At 48.3% G+C, this 18,059-nt stretch overlaps 7 protein-coding genes across 7 annotated transcripts; 3 read left to right on the forward strand and 4 right to left on the reverse strand.

The window, feature by feature from the left end:
* Window positions 1-634: 634 nt before the first annotated feature.
* Window positions 635-1,666, reverse strand: TrAFT101_000425 (uncharacterized protein; the record flags this gene model as incomplete). The annotated part of the gene is made up of 2 exons (XM_024903250.2): window positions 635-1,545; window positions 1,603-1,666. 2 exons carry the CDS (start codon window positions 1,664-1,666, stop codon window positions 635-637), a joined length of 975 nt encoding a protein of 324 aa, XP_024764628.2.
* A 1,316-nt stretch (window positions 1,667-2,982) lies between these two features.
* Window positions 2,983-4,452, reverse strand: TrAFT101_000426 (uncharacterized protein). Its single transcript, XM_024907412.2, has one exon. The coding sequence runs from the start codon at window positions 3,966-3,968 to the stop codon at window positions 3,078-3,080; it is 891 nt and encodes a 296-aa protein (XP_024764629.1). The 5' UTR covers window positions 3,969-4,452; the 3' UTR covers window positions 2,983-3,077.
* A 360-nt stretch (window positions 4,453-4,812) lies between these two features.
* Window positions 4,813-8,341, forward strand: TrAFT101_000427 (uncharacterized protein). The gene has a single exon (XM_024907413.2). It carries the CDS (start codon window positions 5,003-5,005, stop codon window positions 8,168-8,170), a length of 3,168 nt encoding a protein of 1,055 aa, XP_024764630.2. The 5' UTR covers window positions 4,813-5,002; the 3' UTR covers window positions 8,171-8,341.
* A 38-nt stretch (window positions 8,342-8,379) lies between these two features.
* Window positions 8,380-9,798, reverse strand: TrAFT101_000428 (uncharacterized protein; the record flags this gene model as incomplete). Its single annotated transcript, XM_024904361.2, has 4 exons — window positions 8,380-8,613; window positions 8,672-8,953; window positions 9,011-9,311; window positions 9,362-9,798. The coding sequence occupies 4 exons, from the start codon at window positions 9,796-9,798 to the stop codon at window positions 8,380-8,382; spliced, it is 1,254 nt and encodes a 417-aa protein (XP_024764631.1).
* Window positions 9,799-10,231: 433 nt separating this feature from the next.
* TrAFT101_000429 (uncharacterized protein) lies at window positions 10,232-11,620 on the reverse strand. Its single transcript, XM_024904363.2, has 3 exons — window positions 10,965-11,620; window positions 10,684-10,908; window positions 10,232-10,627 (listed from the first exon to the last, which is right to left on the reverse strand). Exons 1-2 carry the CDS (start codon window positions 11,580-11,582, stop codon window positions 10,711-10,713), a joined length of 816 nt encoding a protein of 271 aa, XP_024764632.2. The 5' UTR covers window positions 11,583-11,620; the 3' UTR covers window positions 10,232-10,627; window positions 10,684-10,710.
* A 1,102-nt stretch (window positions 11,621-12,722) lies between these two features.
* On the forward strand, window positions 12,723-16,214 carry TrAFT101_000430 (uncharacterized protein). Its single transcript, XM_024909351.2, has 6 exons — window positions 12,723-12,939; window positions 13,023-13,427; window positions 13,486-14,722; window positions 14,799-15,091; window positions 15,196-15,273; window positions 15,328-16,214. Exons 1-6 carry the CDS (start codon window positions 12,760-12,762, stop codon window positions 15,415-15,417), a joined length of 2,283 nt encoding a protein of 760 aa, XP_024764633.1. The 5' UTR covers window positions 12,723-12,759; the 3' UTR covers window positions 15,418-16,214.
* A 380-nt stretch (window positions 16,215-16,594) lies between these two features.
* On the forward strand, window positions 16,595-17,088 carry TrAFT101_000431 (uncharacterized protein; the record flags this gene model as incomplete). Its single annotated transcript, XM_066126027.1, has 2 exons — window positions 16,595-16,750; window positions 16,837-17,088. The coding sequence occupies 2 exons, from the start codon at window positions 16,595-16,597 to the stop codon at window positions 17,086-17,088; spliced, it is 408 nt and encodes a 135-aa protein (XP_065982124.1).
* Between the last annotated feature and the right edge of the window lie 971 nt (window positions 17,089-18,059).

Consider the following 18,059-nt stretch of genomic DNA (forward strand, 5'->3'; position numbering starts at 1 on the left):
GATGGGCTTCCCCTATTTATGCGTGTCCTCCTGTCCCAGACGGCCGCTCTTCCCTTGGCACGAATCGTAGGGATACCCAATTCTCGAAATCACAATCATGCCAAATATTCCAGCTCCTGATTCCAAGTCATCTTGTTCGCGCGCCGTACTACATAGTATGCGCCACATCTGCCCATGGTATTAGCCCCCAATAATTAGCCCGCTGCATGGCGCCAAAATAAGCACACAAAATCCACGAACCAGGGCAGGGAGGCAGTAACCATGGAATCGCACGCGATAGGGCGTAGGCCTGGCTTCTGTTGATCGCGGGTAAAATATGCAGGCCCGTGGGGCATAGTTCAGCTGTAAGCGCTTGCTGTTGATGGGGTTTGGAATCATGCACACATTCTTGTTGGGTGGGGACGGTGATGCTAAAACAGAGCAAGCTCTCACTTTGTGCTGCTAGCAGGGGGAACCTGTGATACATACTTAATGATGCTTGTATACTTTAGATTGTGTCTCCGCCAAGATTATTTGGCCATGTGTCTTGACTGCTCACGCCTCCACAAGGCTGAGCCAGCGTCATTCAAGAATGCATACAGAAATGAGCATGTGTAATCAGCACATAGCATGCGTACGCGATGGTTCAAATGACCTATAGATGAGATCCCCAGATGCTTTCGTCCTGAAGCCAATCAAGCACATCTCCATCTCCAAATTCATTGTTGCTTGTGATGAGTCCCTTTCTGGGATCTCGGTCTGGCCCTGGGTCGTTGTAAGTATTGACTTTTCTAGTGTTGCCAGCGCCAACCTCCAAGACTGTCCCTCCGATATACTCATCGTCCTCGATACATCTGAGCATTGCTTGCGCCACTTCCTGCGGCGTAACCCATGCATCTTTGGACAGATCGATATTTATCAGCTTTTCTGGATGCTCGGTCCAGAGAGGGGTCTGAACGACTCCAGGCGCGACGGCGTTGACACGCACGCCAAATAGAGGCTCCAGCCGCGCGACGCTGCGAACGAAGCCCGAAAGACCAAACTTGGATGCAGCGTACAACGGAGCTCTCCAGACAGGTATCTGGGCCGCAACTGAAGAAATGTGGATGACTCTCTTGGGATTACTGGGAGACGCCTTGGGCGGTGCTGCGGTCAACTTGGAGCCTTCAGTCGGCGGTCGAGGGTATAGCCAGTGAGATATCGCCATTTGCGTTACGCGAATAGGATGCGTCAGATTGATATCTAACGTTGCATAGTGACCCTTACCGACCGCATCTCGACTTTCGCTAGAGCCAGGCGGATGCCAGAAGTTTGACCAGTGAGGCTCGTATACTCCTGCGCCGGGGCAAACAATGTCGATGTCTCCATACTTTTCAAGGGCAAAGCTAAACATGTTGGCAAGGTCGGTCCATGACGTTACATCCGTTTTGATAAAGGAAGCCTGGCTCTTGCCCTCGCTCTGATATTTCGAGATGACACCTTTTGCTTCTGACCGCAGCTCCAAATCTGCAAATACGACATTGCAGTTGCGGGAGAGAAGAAGTTCCGCAAATGCGAGGTTTATACCTGTGGGAAATCATCTAAGTATGAGGCTCAAGCTTGACCATGTCCGGGAATACAGACCTGAGCCGGCGCCAGTTACGATGGCAGTTTTTCCAGAGACCGAGAACGACTTAGTCGATGCCATGATAACACAGCCTCGGGCTATAATGCAACCAGTGGGGAGAGTTTATTGATCCTGTCAAACTGTGATGCGAACCGATACAGAAGCGAAGAAGAGCGTCATAAGGACCGGATTCCATACATCCATGGCCAAGTGCGGGGATTAAACGGCGCGAATGATGTGGTTGTGCATAATCACAGCAACCATCCCCGCATGCACGCCATTAAACGATGTTATTCGGGTGGATAAATGAGTAATCTCGACATGGAGCCTCGCATCCTCGCATCTTGTGTATGGAAACCTCCCGCTGAAGATTAAATAAAGAAAATGGCATCGATTGTTTCACATGTTCGAGCCACTTCTTCCTGTTGTTGCACAGTTGAGTTTTTGTCCCAGGTTTGTGACTGTCCATAGTTGCAGGTGCATAGGTGCATAACTGCGATTAGATAAGCAATTAGAAGACCCGTTACGGTGCAAGAGAGCCGGCAATCGACGCCAGGCTGTGCCATATATTTGAGATGAACTCTGGATATTACGTGGAAGAAATTCTTTCGTCGCCAAATAATACAGAACGTTTGCTGGCTTTCGGAGTATAAAACGATATGATATTTCAAAACCCCTCTATAACTATCTCCCAGCTCCTAGCTTTGGAAGATTTGTGTGTCATAAAATCTCACAATATTCAGCGCATCTCATCTTTACTTGATGATCAAGTCAATTTCCAGCGAAATTAAGAAAGAAGAAACACTATTTCTTCGCTCAGCGCGACAATTCCATTTAGTATTCGCTGCTGCTCGCAAATCCAACCGCGTCCATGCAAAACGCGGTGCTTCATCCCGGAGCTCTAGCTTCGCCGTCTTCCGAAGCTGAATTCTGCCTGGCCCCACCACTCACCGCCCTCGCCTGCCTATATATTTCTCGCCTGCCCGCCGAAAAGCGAAGCTTTTTTCTTTTCTTTTCTTCTTTAGCTCTCTTTGCCTTTTGGCTTAGATCAAGTGTAGTATCTGTTCTTTTCAGTTTAATCTCTGAAAGGTCTCTAAGGAGACCAATCGTGATTATTCTTATTTTTGATCTTGGGGCGGTTTCCTCTGTGCTTGCGCATGATTCTGCCCACAGTGTCCCTGGTATTACACTGCCTCCAGGCGACGCGAACATTCTTTTCACTGCTTTGTCGGGGCTTGCCCTGGCGGTGGGGAAGAGATTCCCATTGGTGACGTAGTTGTAGCAGTGATTCATGTTCTTAATTTCTCACTGTTTTTGGCTGAGCTCGAGCTTTGTTGTCCGCGACAAGATTTTTGTTTGCTTGTTGTGATGAAGCTGCAATGGAGGTCAACCGTGTTTCTCAAGGCAAATGCTAACGTCTATTAGATACAGCACAAAATCTATATACTGCGCTAGAAAGACATAACATACAGGCATACATATCCTTTCACAATCAATACGTAGAAGGCGAGATGCTCAACCGACCTCCGTCTGCCAGCAGCACGCTCCCGTCCACGTATCCTCCCGCCTTGCTTGTCAGAAACAGCATTGCTCCCGCAAACTCCTCTTCTGTGCCAAACCGTGCCAGCGGCACAAAAGACCCGGGGAAACTCCCTTCTGCTCGAACTTCCACGGGCGAAGCTTTGATATCGCGCTCCGTCATCTCGCTTGGATACAGCCCTGGCACGATGGAGTTGACTCTGATCTTGTGCGGCGCCAGCAGGGTCGCGAGCTGCTTGGCCAACTGCACTGCTGCTGCCTTGCTGGTGCCGTAGGCAAATCCCGCCTTGGGTAGGCGTGCATAGGATGCTACAGATCCCGTAATGATCACTTGGGACTTTTGCGGAACGATTGCCCTCTTGTTTCCCTCGTCAAGGAGACCCAGAAACGCAAGGACGGTGTAGTAGGCCGCGGTGACGTTGACGCGAAAAGACTGCGTGAATTCTTCCATGTCGTGCGCCCAAAGCGTCTCCTGGATGTCCTTGAGACTGAGATTGTTGATATTGCTTATGAGGCTCGAGTTGTCAGCCGTGATGGCTCCGCTGTTGGCAAAGACGACATCGCAGAAGCCCAGCTCTTTGTGAACTCGGTCAGCAGCCGTTTTCAGAGAGTCTTTGGAGGTGACGTCGCAGACGACAGGTCGGATAACATCTGGGCTGGGACTCGTATCTCTCGTTGCCGCCAGGGCATCTTCTCGTCGTCCAAGAACGTAGACAGCCTTGGCTCCGTTGGCGGCGAGAGCATGGGCTGTGACTCTGCCTAAACCAGAGCCTCCACCGGTGATGACGGCAACGAGGCCATCGACTCGGAAGAGAGAATCGGCGCTGTAGGAGCTCGAACTCATGATTTCAATATTCAATCGGGAGAATTTACTATGTTGAAGCCACTAGGTCCTACGACGATGCATGTATCTACGCAGCGGACAAGATTACTCATAGAACACAACAGGAGCAACAGGAGAGGAGCAATGTCATAATAGTATTACCCTCAAGATGACAACATGTCAAACTAAACACGCGTTCCCCATAGATATACTACAAGTAGCCCATTTTATGGGCGATCTTTCTTTTTTTTTTCCTAGATGCCGCTGACAGCCAGTTTATTCAGCAACGGCTAAAACTCGAAGCGCGCTGAGTTGGAACTTTTAGGGGAAAGTTTCAGAGGTGATAAGGCATCACAGCGGACGCCCGCAGCGGGCACAGGCGCTGGATAGTTCGCTGAGGAGCCTAAAGGGTGCAGTATCGGCTGAAGCTGAGTCACCATTTGATGGCACCTCACCGATATCGTGCAGCGACAACGTAGCACAGCAACACGAACTGTTGTCCTCGTCTGTTGGATCCGACCTGGAATTCAGATTCTTGTTGATGTCTTACTTTTTATCTCTGCATTTCAACCGTATCTGGGACCACATCTTCATCACCTCATGAGGCTCCATTCCACCGCATTCCAATCGTGCCTCGGCCAGCATGTCTTGCATGAACAGCTCGCCAAAAACTCGCCACAAATCGATGGCGTGTCGACACAGCAGCCCCCTGTCGAATGTGATGGCCTGCATCAATTCAATCTAAATTTGTTATGGGGCGTCGAATTGGACGTGGGATCCTCTCATTGGTGGCTGATATCGCCGTCCCAGGGGCCTAAAATGGCTGGAATCACATGTGAAACTCGACGGGCACCAAGTTGGCAATCAATATTGACTTTGTTAGGGATGACCGTGCATTGCTGATGTTTACTCTAATAATCGGGTCGAGTCTCCCAGAATTCGGACAATGAACGATTCTTGTCGCGGCGGCACCTAAACATGTCGATAATTCAGCGATTTGCATTGTTCAATTAATTGAATCAGCATAACGAATCGAATCGCTTTGAAAAAATACAATGACGAAAGAGGCTGTTACGGCCTCTAAGCAGGGGCCTCAACACATGCAAGGCCCAACACTTCTGCCATCACCTGTTGCTCAAGCCGTCAGCCTTGCCACTCGATCAACGTCGCTCGCCATTCGCATTGGATCCGTGGTGAGCAACGCCGGCCTCGATGCCGCAAGATTCACTACCCTCGGCAGCCTCGGGCTGGCCCGGGGCATGATTGAAGGCGTCATGAGCCGAGCTGCCAAAGATACCCTTGAGCAATCGCAGACCGAGCTGGCCGTTCAGGAAGCAGAGACGATTCTAGAGCGCAGCCTCGAAAACCTGCACTATGCCGTCACTCAGGCTGTCTTTTGGACTTCAGTCAGCTTCCGGCTCACAGGCACAACCATCTCTACTGCTTCTGCAGGCTCACAACTCCTTTTATCGTCTCTTGACCAGCTCCTCGGCTCAACAGATTCCTCTCGAGCAGTTGCAAGCATCGTCACTCTTATTCGCCGTGAATTCGAGAATCCCACAACAGGCCTTCAAGGAGAGCGAGTCGGTGTCATTGATCTGACGCTTGCGCTCAGCACGCTGGCCTATCTACAGCGAGCATGCCGCAAAACGACTGAAGAAGAACGCCGAAGGCAGTCCTATGAAGAAATTGTCTGGGATGTGGTTGTCTTGGAAAACGGAGATCGGGTTGACATTGATGAAAAGGTGTTTAGTGAGATCCGTGGGGGCTACAGCAGCCAGGATAAGGATATTGTCCCGTCGACTCCTTCCAACGGTTCCATGAATAATGTTGAAGACGACGAAGCTGTTATATCCCGCCTTAAGAGCCAGATAATGGCCTCTGTGGCTCCAGGCACCGCAGTATCCATTTCCAACTCGGTATCTTCGGTGCAAACAATCACCGTGGATGTTCATGGATCAAATCTCCTTTCTCTACCAACCCCGCCAGGCGCTGAAATTGTCGAGACACAGCCCCTCCTCACTTCTGGAAGCTCTCTATCATACCATTCATCAGACCAAAAAGATCAACCTGCATCATCCTACCGGGTGGTATACAAGATAAATCGCAATAAGAAGGAAACGACGTCTTTCCGAGGCGGAGAAGAGCCTCAAGTAGAAGCTGTCGAAGTTATTGGCGATTATCAGAGTTCTGGGAGCGAGGAAACTCTCACAGAGACGCCTACAATTACTCTTCCCGAGGATCCATCACCTCCATCTTCACCTTTTACGTCGCCATCTGCGACTTTTGCTTTCCAATCGCCGCCAATTCCTCCAAAGGATAAGAGAAAACACCATAAATCGCAGCCTCATGATTTCTCAAAACCAACCAAATCAAGTTCTCGCAAAAACAATGGCGACTCCGCTAAAACTTCTTCTCGAACGTCTACACCCTCAAAAGAGCCAATGTATTTGGAAGATTTGCCGGCCCAAAACCAAAAGAAACAACGCACCCATAAGACTCAAGATACAAGTAAGAAAGCTTATGCTGGGAAGAAGACCGAAGCAGGGGCCTCTTCAAGGACGCCTGATAAAAAGGCTGGGTTAAAGCATATCCTCAGAGGAAACGGTCCGTCCGTCTCACATATATGGACAAAGGAGTCAATCCCACTGGACTATACCGGCGGCAGAGACCTACATGCAAAACCTTCCCTTAGAGATATAGCGAGAGAATTACGGTCGGGATCCCCACCAAGCGATGCAGTGCCAAGGTCGCCCACTGAACACTACAGTGTCTATCTTAAGCCTCCTGGTGGTCATCGTCGAAATCGGTCGTATGCTACCAGCATATATAGCGCCGGCACCAACGACTCAGTGTCATCATTGGTATTGTCTTCATACTATCAAAAGAGCGCCTACAATACCTCGGACGCGCTACATTCCCTTCAGACGCAAGGTTTCGTCGATGGAACCTTTCCTGAGGGCCATCTGCTCCCTAATATCACTCGATACATGCGATTCTCCTCAGCGAGTTATGGCTCGCACTTTCTCAAACTCACTGGTATATCCAGTGAAACGCCGAGTCCCGGCGCTTGGGATGGAATTCATAACGATGTACGGCATTTTGCCCATCACACAGAGTCGCAGACCGACAATATTCTTCTCGCTTCCTTCGTTGACCCGCAGGGTGGTAGCGACGCAACTGGTTCCACCAGATCTGGCGTTCCTCTTGTCCATTACATCTCACTCGACCATGCGGCCAAGGCCGTTGTGCTTGCCTGCAGGGGCACGTTGGGATTCGAGGACGTACTGGCGGATCTGACCTGCGAGTACGATAGACTCGTTTGGAGAGGCAGAGGTTATCGTGTTCACAAGGGCATTCATGCCTCTGCTAGGAGACTGCTCTACGGTGACGACGGTCGCGTTTTAGTTACACTCCAAGAAGCTCTACGCGAATTCCCCGACTATGGGCTTGTATTGTGTGGGCACTCTTTGGGAGCTGGCGTCACCTCGTTGCTGGGAATCATGCTGTCTGAGCCCAATCCTTGTGGCCCTGGCTTCGTCACATCCGCTGAGCCCTACACAGTCAGGCCTCCACCCAACGAGGCCCTTATCAATGTGAGGCTTAGCAAAATTCGCCCTCCGTCCGGTCGGCGCATACACGTGTATGCATATGGCCCTCCAGGCGTCATGTCATCGTCTCTGCGCCAAATCACTCGCGGCCTCATTACCACCGTCGTACACGGCAACGACTTGGTGCCTCATCTATCCTTGGGCCTGCTCCATGACTTTCAAGGCGTTGCCCTGGCGTTTAAGAACGACGCAAACAACACAAAGTCCGAAATCCGCCAGCGCATCTGGAATGCCCTACAAGACAATGTCTCAGATAGATGGTATTCCTATCGCAGCGCCAGCAAAGTCGCCAGCAGCGGAGGCGTGAGTGACGAAGAGAGATGGATGCTTCCCGCGCTGGATAATATGAGGGCAAGCATGAAGGGCACGAAGCTCCTCCCGCCTGGCGAGGTGTTCACTCTTGAGACGCAGCGGGTGTTGAGGAGAGACGCTTTTCTTCTCTTGGATGAGGAGCATATTGGGAGACCAGCGCAGAGGATTGTGCTCAAGTACGTGAAGGATGTGGAGGGTCGGTTTGGAGAGGTGCGATTTGGGGCGAGCATGTTGACGGATCATAGTCCGGCGAAGTATGAAGATGCTCTGAACAAGCTGAGGGTGGGAGTGTCGACGTGATATACCTAGAATGCAAGATGAGTTTTAGAGAGGCCGTAAGACGTTTGTCCAGCTGCAAGAATATGCAAGATGCTATAGATATTGTGCAATTCTCATGAAATAGATAGATTAACACGACTAGTGTCGCTTTTACTTAAACATTACTTTCCATGCTGATACCTCAAATTCACGCCGCACTCCCATAAACAGATATCATATTACCCGATGATTTAGACGTATTCATGTGTTTCTGGCCTCAAAGCTCGCTGTACGAGTCCGTAGAGCCTATCTCGGACATCGTTATAATAGCTGTCATTCGGGCCAAACTTGACAATCTCGGAATGGGATCGTGCAATAGGGCATATGTGAACGCTATCCTGTTCCCATGAGCGACAATGCACGGCCGAAGATTTTGTAACAAGGATGGTTGGAGGGCCGCTCATGCTCCATTTACCATTCTCGTCCTTATCAAATATTAGATCAGCATTTGCGCTCCATAGCAAGTTGTATTGACAAATTTACCTGCCGCGCGGTCGGCGATTGCTCTGTTTCATAAAAGCAAGTGACTTCTTTCTCTCCCTGGTCACCCAAAGATGGAAGAAAGTCCTGTTGCAGATTATCCAAGACAGATGATGATGCCCCAATTGACTCGACCAGGGAACGGTTAGGTCCATCTTCGACCATGGGCATAAGAGAGGCAATGTCCATACCGCCATGCGGAACTCCAAAAAAGACAATTCCATAAATCGTCTGGAAAAGATTTTGGTCGTCCAAGCTGGAGGATTTGGACAGAGTGATTAATGCCTGCATAATGCATTAGATTGGAAAGAATAACCTTGAACATAAGTCCACTCTGTTTACCTTTTTGATGATTAATCCACCCAAGCTATGACCCATGAGAATAATAGGCCTTGGTCGTGGAGCTTGGATCAGAGCCAAGAGGGCTGAATGGAGTGCAGACGATAAGTCGTCTATATCCTGCACATTGCTGCTCCATGGCACAGCTGAATCATGACCATATATCATGATACGGGCCATTGGATGATGAGTATCATCCTTATTAAGGTTAAGGGGAAGGGCATCTTGTAACCACATGTGACTCCCATTCTTGTCCTTGAAGGATCCGTATGCATGTCCACCAAGGCCGGAGACAGCAACAATACTAGTAAACAAGTTAACATTATGAGTTTCTCTTGGAATTATTGTGCGTACTCAACCTCGTGATCTTCCACAGTAGGCGCAAACAGGGTGGTAATGCCGAGAAAAGCTCCATCTACCCTTAATGGTAGGGCTGAAACGGAGAGGTCGTCATCATCGTTGTCTGGTTCTGGCAGCGGAATATTCCAAGCTTTGCTAATTTTCTCTGAAGGCAGAGGACTTTGAAAGCTAACGGTGGCTGTTTTAAAATAACCATCTACTTCATTCGCAAGAGACTTGACAAGAGGTCGAGAATCGGGCTCCTGATGCTCTAGGTAGGCTTGTAATTGGTCTTTTTGCCAACTTAGAGGTACGCCTCGTATCCGAAATATTGCTCCGCCTTTCGGGCTTCTTCCGTCTTGAGAAGCAGAGGTTGATTCATGTTGGAGGCTGGAAATAGAAGGTGTCATTGTAAGAATACGATGAGCGATTATGATGGAAGAGACGTTCATTGTTTCTATAGAGAAGCCAACAGATGTTACCATCGGCAGCGGAGAATTTCCTAAACAGACACTCTTTAAGCGCGATGGATTTTATCTATTATGTTTCAGGCTATTATGCTGGTGGTCGAATATCCGCCGCCCCGCTCCTAATGAAACCATCGCGATGGAGCGAGACTAGGGTGGGCGGCTATTTGGACACTGTCACGAAAATAAAATATGAAGGCACTACATGTAGGCTACTGGGCAAGAACATTGTGAAGGCGCCTTGGAGGATGTTAAGACATATGCCAGCTTTGAATACGCTCTCGTCTAGGCATCTATGTAGCATTCTTGAAACCAACCGAAAGTATTACAAACAATCTGATGTAACATAGTATGAGCATGTTGGTAGTCAAAGAGATTGAGTTGAGATAAATCCTCTGAACCAAACAGTTCGTGAAGAAGCATGTCTATATAGGTACAAACACATCAACGCTTTATATTCGCTGTCCGGCTAAGACATGCCGAGACACGCGCTGATGAAACGTGAAGCCAACTGAGGGTATCAACGGCGGCAATATCTACCCCTGTATTATTTCTTCTTAAGCGCTGTAGGCCAATTCTATTCTTTATTAAGCTGTTGTGGAAGTGTATTTTGCGATTCTACTCTCCCAATTTGCCGCGGCCCCGCTCTCAGTGGAACCATACGGGCAGATGAAAGGAGGTTCGGCGGCTATTAGCGCTGCTGCGAAGCTGACTATTAAAGTTGTACTTTGGTTTGTTCTGGATTTGAATATTAAGACGAAGGTTGTGAGAACGAAAAATTCTTTCGCAAAAAAGGCTTCGATGCATATGAGTCCTAGTAAGTGTGTTAGCTTCAAACGAGATCAAAAAATTGATAGGTATTCAACATACCTTGAGATTAACAAAGAATTAACAGATCTATACAATGAGCTTGTCTTTGGAGAATGCAAATCGGGCACAAGTGAGGAGCACAGCGCCGGCCATAAGGACAGCGCCGCTGAAAATAATACCCTGAGAGTAGCCCTGATATTTATCAATCAGAGCTCCAGTGATTGGTGTGCCAGCCAAACCACCGAATCCGATGAGGAAGGTAGACATTCCTAGATACGTTCCAATCTATAATCTGTTAGACAGCACAGCTTGGGCACACTAGAAAACAAATAGTGGCTTACCTTGCTTGGGTGATCTGCCGTTTGGGCAAGAGTAGACATCATCAGGGCAATAACACTACCGCTTGTAGCGCCAAATAATATAGCCAGGACGATTAATCCTGCCGATGAAGTGATCTTGAGCCAACAAAATAGCAATATTGCCGAAGCGTAACAAGCAACAGCAATGATGTTAAACTGGCCGAGTTTCCGAGCAACGGCGCCAGCAAATAGTCGACCCATGAGAGAGCCTGCATTAATTATGGCGAATAGATATGATGCTAGATTCTCGGACATTCCATGTGCAGAACCATAATCTGCCAGGTAAAAATAAGGGGTCCAAAGCCCCAAGATGACCATGAACAAGGCCGCAACTTGTAGAGAGAAAGCGGGAATTCTGAATGCCTCCGAAAGAAACAGAGCTCCCTTTCTCCTTAATGATGTTGGGCGGATGGTGACTGCTGAAATAGCGAGCAGAAACAGGGTCAAGAAACCACACACGCGCTGGCCCCACGGAAATCCAACATTTTTGTTTCTTAGCAGATTTGTCATGATAACCGGGTAGATGATTCCTCCAAGAGGAGAGCCAGTGGTGGCAATAGCGATAGCTATAGGACGTCTCTTGTGGAAATAATGTCCCATGATTGATACTGAGGGGGTAAATATGAGGCCGGATGAGAAGCCTAGAAAGATTCCTTGACAAAGGATGAACTGGTAGAACTCGGTGCAGAGGCTCGTGAGCATCATAGCAACAACGAGAAGGATGGAGCATGGCCAGATAATAACCTTTAATATTCCAAACGTTAGAAATATTGAACACCTCAGTTGTAATTTGAATTGAAGTTAGCTTTAGGTCATACCAGAGCCCCGTGTCGATCAGCGATTGGACCGGCAACGATGGCTGCCGAGAACTGTGCAAACGCTTGAATAGCGCCGATCCAAGCAACGTCCGACGGCGAACGATCAGACAGAAATGTCTGCAGGTAGTATGTTTCGTAGACTCTGTCAAGGAAACATTTGATTAGCCATGATCCTGATTCAAACGGATGCGATCATCACCCACCCAAAAGAATTAACATAGCCAAAAGATGCAAACGATGTGCACCAGCATCCAAAAACAACCAGCCAGGCCTTTAAACCGCCTTCTGGGAATTCATGATGAGTTGGTTGATTCTTATTTTCAACAGGAGTCCCAATGGTCTTCTCATCGGTCCCTTCAACTCCTTTGGCCCCTGAGAAGCTTCCCGACTCGATCTCGGTAGTGCTACCCGAAGACATGGTAACAAGATAAGGTTAGATCTCTAAGATAGAGACGGCTGCGTCAGAAAAAGGGGTGTCACGTCAGCAGGATAGTCGAGCGTAGATCAAACTTGAAAATTTAATTTATACCCAGCGGCCACTGGTGTATTTATTTGGCCATGACTGACAGGGCAGAAAGCCATCCCCGTATTCACCGAGTCAACGACCCACAAAGCCGACGATACTATAGGATCCATTTCCCGCTCAATCGTATAGATCATCTCAAGCTCGATTTACGAGATTCTTCAGGGCGGTGTTTTCGGTGTAAACGCGAAAGAACTGATTGATAACCTCTTCTAGGAATAGCTTCGGAGAAGGTGGCAAGCGTTTTGCCAAAACTGGAGATGGTGGAGCAGCGCAGCGTTCGGAGATGGTCGGATCGAATTTCAAGCCACCCAATCATAGCGTGCTGGCACCTGGCCAAGGCGCCTGCTGCGAATCCTGGACAACTCTCTTTTCGACTTTAATATGAGGATCAAACGTGAACTTGGAAGCGGGACAAATTTGAGATCCGTTAACGATGACAGATGATCCGGAAAGGGTGTACCCGGCTCCGACAATAACCGATGTCGGATCAGATAAAGGCAGTGGCAATGTGGAAGCTCCAGCTGCAGCTGCAAGCTCCAAGGCCGTAACCGAGGATGGACGAACCAGGAAGAAGCGTCTCCAGCTGAGCTGCGGTGAATGCAGAAGAAAAAAGGTAACGCAAGGAGGGGAGAACTCTCCAGAATCTCATTCATGGTCGCAACCAGAGACTTTTTCTAACTAGGGATTTAATTGTAGCTTTCCTGTGATCGAAACCGGCCTTGCCGCAGGTGCGTGAGGACGGGAAGGGCAGACCAATGCGAGTTTGAAACCAAACCGAGGCTTGGTCTGCCGCCAGTTGATCACAGCGCACAGCTGGAGCAGATCAAATCCAACCATTCTGAGATCCTGAATCTTCGGAGTGAGCTTTTTCAGCTGAGAGAGCTGCTTTCACGCCCAACTCCTCAGCAGGGACGAGATGCCTCTGTCGGAGATGTTCAAGTCGATGATGTCTCCAAGAGAAGCGATGAGATAGAGGCCAAAGAAGCCATTTCGAGCAGTCGGAATCTCATCAGCACTAACAATGACAGCCCACCCGATCCAAGAGATAAATCCCCGCGGGGGTACTATAGACGTCATACTCTGCTGCGATTCTTCTCAGAGGTAATGCCTGGCAGCCCAATCTTTCTAACGCAGGTTGGCGGCTAAAATTATGCGGCAGATCCCACAGCTTTTCCCATTCATCAAGGAAACCGCTGATCAATGGCTTAAGCCCTATGGAATCTACATCAAGAAGAACAAGTCAGCCAGAGATGATGGCTGGAAAATGAAATTGGCGTCCCATGAGCAACCCCTTATCGCTAACCTTTTGCCGCCAAAGGGTGACACAGATGCGCTAGTCGCGATATATCTCAATAATTTCGAGCACCTCCACCGTATTGTGCATGTTCCAACTTTCAGCAGGGAGTACGTGAATTTCTGGACGCCTGGAAAGACGCGGTATCCAACAATGGCAGCCATGATTCTCTCTATGCTAGCTGTTTCGATCAGTGCCCCTTCCCAAATTTCCGGTTCTTCGCCGATTCCAGCTGTCTATCGACACATGTCGGAGCAATGGATTGCCGCTGTTGACGATTGGCTAAGGCTACAGAGCTCAAAGCATCGCAAGCTTGTGCACTATCAAGTGTCTTGCTTGGTATACATTGCCAGAAGGATGAACGTGGTTAACAAGAAGAGGTTTTGGAAAGATACCGGCTCCTTGATTCAAGATGCTATCACGGATGGGCTACATCGTAATCCTCCTTTAACGGATACGCCCTTCATAAGAGAGATGAAGAAGCGGATATGGTTTACTGTTCGCGAACTGGAGCTTCAGAACACGTTTGAATGCGGCCTACTTACTCTTCTCCATAACATTGAGTGCGACGTCGAGGCGCCTATCAATCTTGCAGACGAAGATTTGGATGATGCAACTACTCAGTCGCCTATTGAAAGACTACCAAACTACTACACAGAGTCTTCCTATCAACTCCATAGCTTTCGAAGCTGGTCGCTTCGCCTCGAGATATCACGTCGACTTTTTGGATCGGGGGTTTTTAAGATACCTGACTATGACGACGTCTTGCGCTATACTCATGAAATAACAAAGGCAATCAATGATCTCCCACCTTGGGGAATTTGCAGGACTAGCGACAAAAGGGACCCATATCTTTTTTTGACCTTTTCAATCTTGGAGTTTCAGCTCAAAGCATGTCTTTTAGCTCTGCATCGACCGTACCTTGATAGGGATGACGGCAAATATTCGCTTTCGGAGAACATCTGTTATCAGACGTCGCGCGAGATACTCCTTTCAAATATCGGGCTGGCCAATTTAGGAGTGCAGAGTCTGGCACAGATACGAGAAGATCTTTCCGTTGCGTCGTTGCATATAACTCGTATCACTCTGCTACAGCCAGAAGGTTGGTCGTACTACTCTCCTACTCTCTGCAAGGTCACCATTGTTGCATGATTGCAACAAATCTAATCTCTGAATAGGCTCGCCTAGTATCATCATGGCAAATGCAATGTCGACCATCGATCTACTCGAGCAGTGTCTCCCCATAATAGAAGACAAATACCTTCGCATCCCCGATCCCTGGATTTTTTTCATCATGTGCACGGCTATCATGCTTATCAAGATGCATCTGGGGAAAGAATCTCGACAGACAGCCAAGTCATCTTGTGCGCGCAGATTCCTCGATCTGTACTACAAGAATGTATGGATGCGGCAGCCCGCGGATCTTGCTCAGCAGCAGGCGATTACTCAAGATATCGTCAACCAAACAAATGTGAGCTCTGCATAAGCCATGCGCCGTTCAACTTAATATCCATACCCAGTACTTGTTTTCCCCTCTCCTTCTGACAATGTTTGCTTATCATCTATTCCATCTAGGCTGCCACCTATCCGCCACCTTCCGCGGAAGCAAGTGTTCTACCTACGTCAGCGTGGCTCGACAGCAGCTATCCCGATGTAAGTTTAGAAAACTCAATACTGCTAGCTAACGCTATACTAAACTTGTGACAGATAGGGAATGATCCGTTCGATCTCGCTGTCGGGCTGGACGACGTGTGGGATGAATCGGGATTTCCACTGCCAGGATTTCCAAACTGCTAAGCCGATGGATTTTATCCAGCAAGCAGCTGAAGAGAAAGGAAGCTGGGAATCCGAAGGCCGTATACGACACAACTCTGCAACTATACGCATGCAGAAGCAGCAGCCAGTTCATGTATAAGGTGCTCTTCTTGAAATGTTTTGTATAGGGGCGAATATTCACGCTACGGTTTCTCTTTCTCTCCACAGAGTAGCCCAGATCTTGCAGCATTCTTCGCTGACTATCTCCGCCGGACATCGCCAAGATAGTCGGTCCAGCGGACATCATCCAAAAACCTCCATGGAATTTATAAGCAAACGACCGGCACGCAACTCTCCAGTTCCGCGCTTCACAACATAACAAACATCTCCCGCTTAGCTTGAAAAATCTAATACGATAATGTTCATGCTGTCATCTTGTATGTGCATTTTATCTTCAGTTTGCGAATCTTGTCAGATGACGGACTTTCAACCCCCAACCTACATATCCGCATTTACGCGGAAAAGAGCACAAGGGTTGGAACTTATTATAAATCTCCAGGCCCAGCAAACAGTTTCCGGAGACACACGAGGAGGATTGAACCGGATTGAAAGCGTCCGTTGCACTCAGCAACTCCGCCAGGCCATATAATCAATAATATACATGTACATACACAGTCGCAGCTCGGGACTCTAGCCAGTTGCAGGCTAGCGAGATCCGCCAAATGGTAAGCCGCAAGCTTAAAAGAGAGCTTTGGTTGCGATTTAGTCTGATACATCAGCATTTTGAATAGCGAAGTGTATTACCTTAACATGAATTCGATGTGACTATCAATATTCGGGTTAATAATGTAAATTATGAGCCATCACCATGTGCTTAATGAGGCGTCTCTAGGTCTACAAAAGTCTCGTCAGGTCGAATAGCATCATTTTTTCTGCTGGGCCACTGCTGTAACAGGAATTACACTTCGGGATGCTAACCCATTTCGCGACATGGATTCCCCAAACAAGTCGCCTCGGCAGTCTAGACATTTATAGAAGGAGTACAAAGTACCTTGTCATGGAATTTGTCCCTCGAAATAGTTAGGCGAATGAATCACTCAAGGAGGTGGGCTCTGCCAAGTATATATATAAAGGCTCCGGAAGACGATGTTAGCAATTGAGTTCATCATTCAGAAATTGGGATTACCATCTTTTCTCATCGCCAATCTCTATATCCACCATGTCAGGCACGTTTCGACATGTCGCCAAGGCTACGTTTCTAGTGTCCAAGAAGGAGGGCCTGAGCGATGAAGAGTTTCGGAAGTACTACACTGAGGTCCACGCTCCCATGGCCCTCGAGTTCTGTAGGCGACACGGCGTGCTCGACTATTCTATTGTACGTGTTGCGTTTCTAGCTCTCTACTCCCACCAATGGAGCAAAACCCAATCTTCCCGCAGCAAATACAGCTGACCACGAAATAGCATTTCAATACCGAGGCTGAGAGGGCAGTTACCCGGACTGCCTTTGGCGACAAGACCTCATTCATTAACTGCGACGCAATCACGACCTTTGTCTTCCCGGATATGGAATCGCTCCTTGCGTCATTCGCAGATCCAGAATATGAGGCAAAACTAGGCCCCGACGAAGAAAATTTCGCCAATGGGCAAAAGCTACAGTTTGCCGTAAGCGACGAATTCGTGCTGCTGGCAGGCGGACAACAGCAAACGAACTGAAAAGTTTCTTTGTGGGACTAAGTGCTACATCTTGCATTTGCCGTACTAGTCACTGGATGTTTGCCGTAATAAAATGGCGGGGCTGCCTTCAATCCGATTCATTCATCCCAAACGTCGTCTAGCCCGACAGCGGAGGTGGTCAGAGATATAAAACTCTGTGTAGACACCGGTGGCTTCGGCAGCACTAATCAAGCGACGATAGACGTATTATATAATACTGATACTATTCGTTTTTTTTTTTCAAGCCTCGATTGATGACCGTGCTGATTGTATGCGTAGTCTCTTCTCAAAGTTGAGTTTTGTCTCTCACCCACGCTTTCCCCTGATTTGACTAGACAAAGCAGCCAGAATTATCAACAACAAACAAAATTCGCTTGTAGTACTCCTATTGATACAGATTAGTATATACATTTGACTTATCCGCTCGGTGGCTGAAAACTAATACGCAATCTTACCCCAATCTTTGAGAAATTGCTGCTGCCATACTAGTCATCTTAGATCTTACTCGCGAATCTTGAACCGACTCCTGCCGGCAATAACAACAAATGCATTCCACGCCCTTGGGACCCGAATTAATCAGAAATCTCTCCAAAAGGCGTTTTTGGATGCCGGATATAACAAAATAATCGCGCCATCCAAGACGATAAAGCGCCTTACTTAATCCCGGAGTGATCGGTGTGATGGCAATCCATCGGTATAAGGTGGGGGAAGGGAGGGGAGATGTTTCGCTGACCCGACTATCCGTCAAGGAGGCGAGACATTTCCAAGAACGAAGAGTATAATAGGAGCCATGGATAATGTTGAAAGATGGATTTGATCTGATGTTAATATTTGTAAACTACCTCTTGTATTGCCAGGCGGTGTATAAATAAATGTATGTTGCAGCAGTTGCTACTGCCACGTGAAGCGCAGCCTGACACCAGCTCAATACAAACTCTATCCGCACTGCGCGTCGACAATAGCATTGTCAT

This window comes from Trichoderma asperellum, chromosome 1 (assembly GCF_020647865.1).
Source record: "Trichoderma asperellum chromosome 1, complete sequence".
Taxonomy (NCBI): Eukaryota; Fungi; Ascomycota; class Sordariomycetes; order Hypocreales; family Hypocreaceae; genus Trichoderma; species Trichoderma asperellum.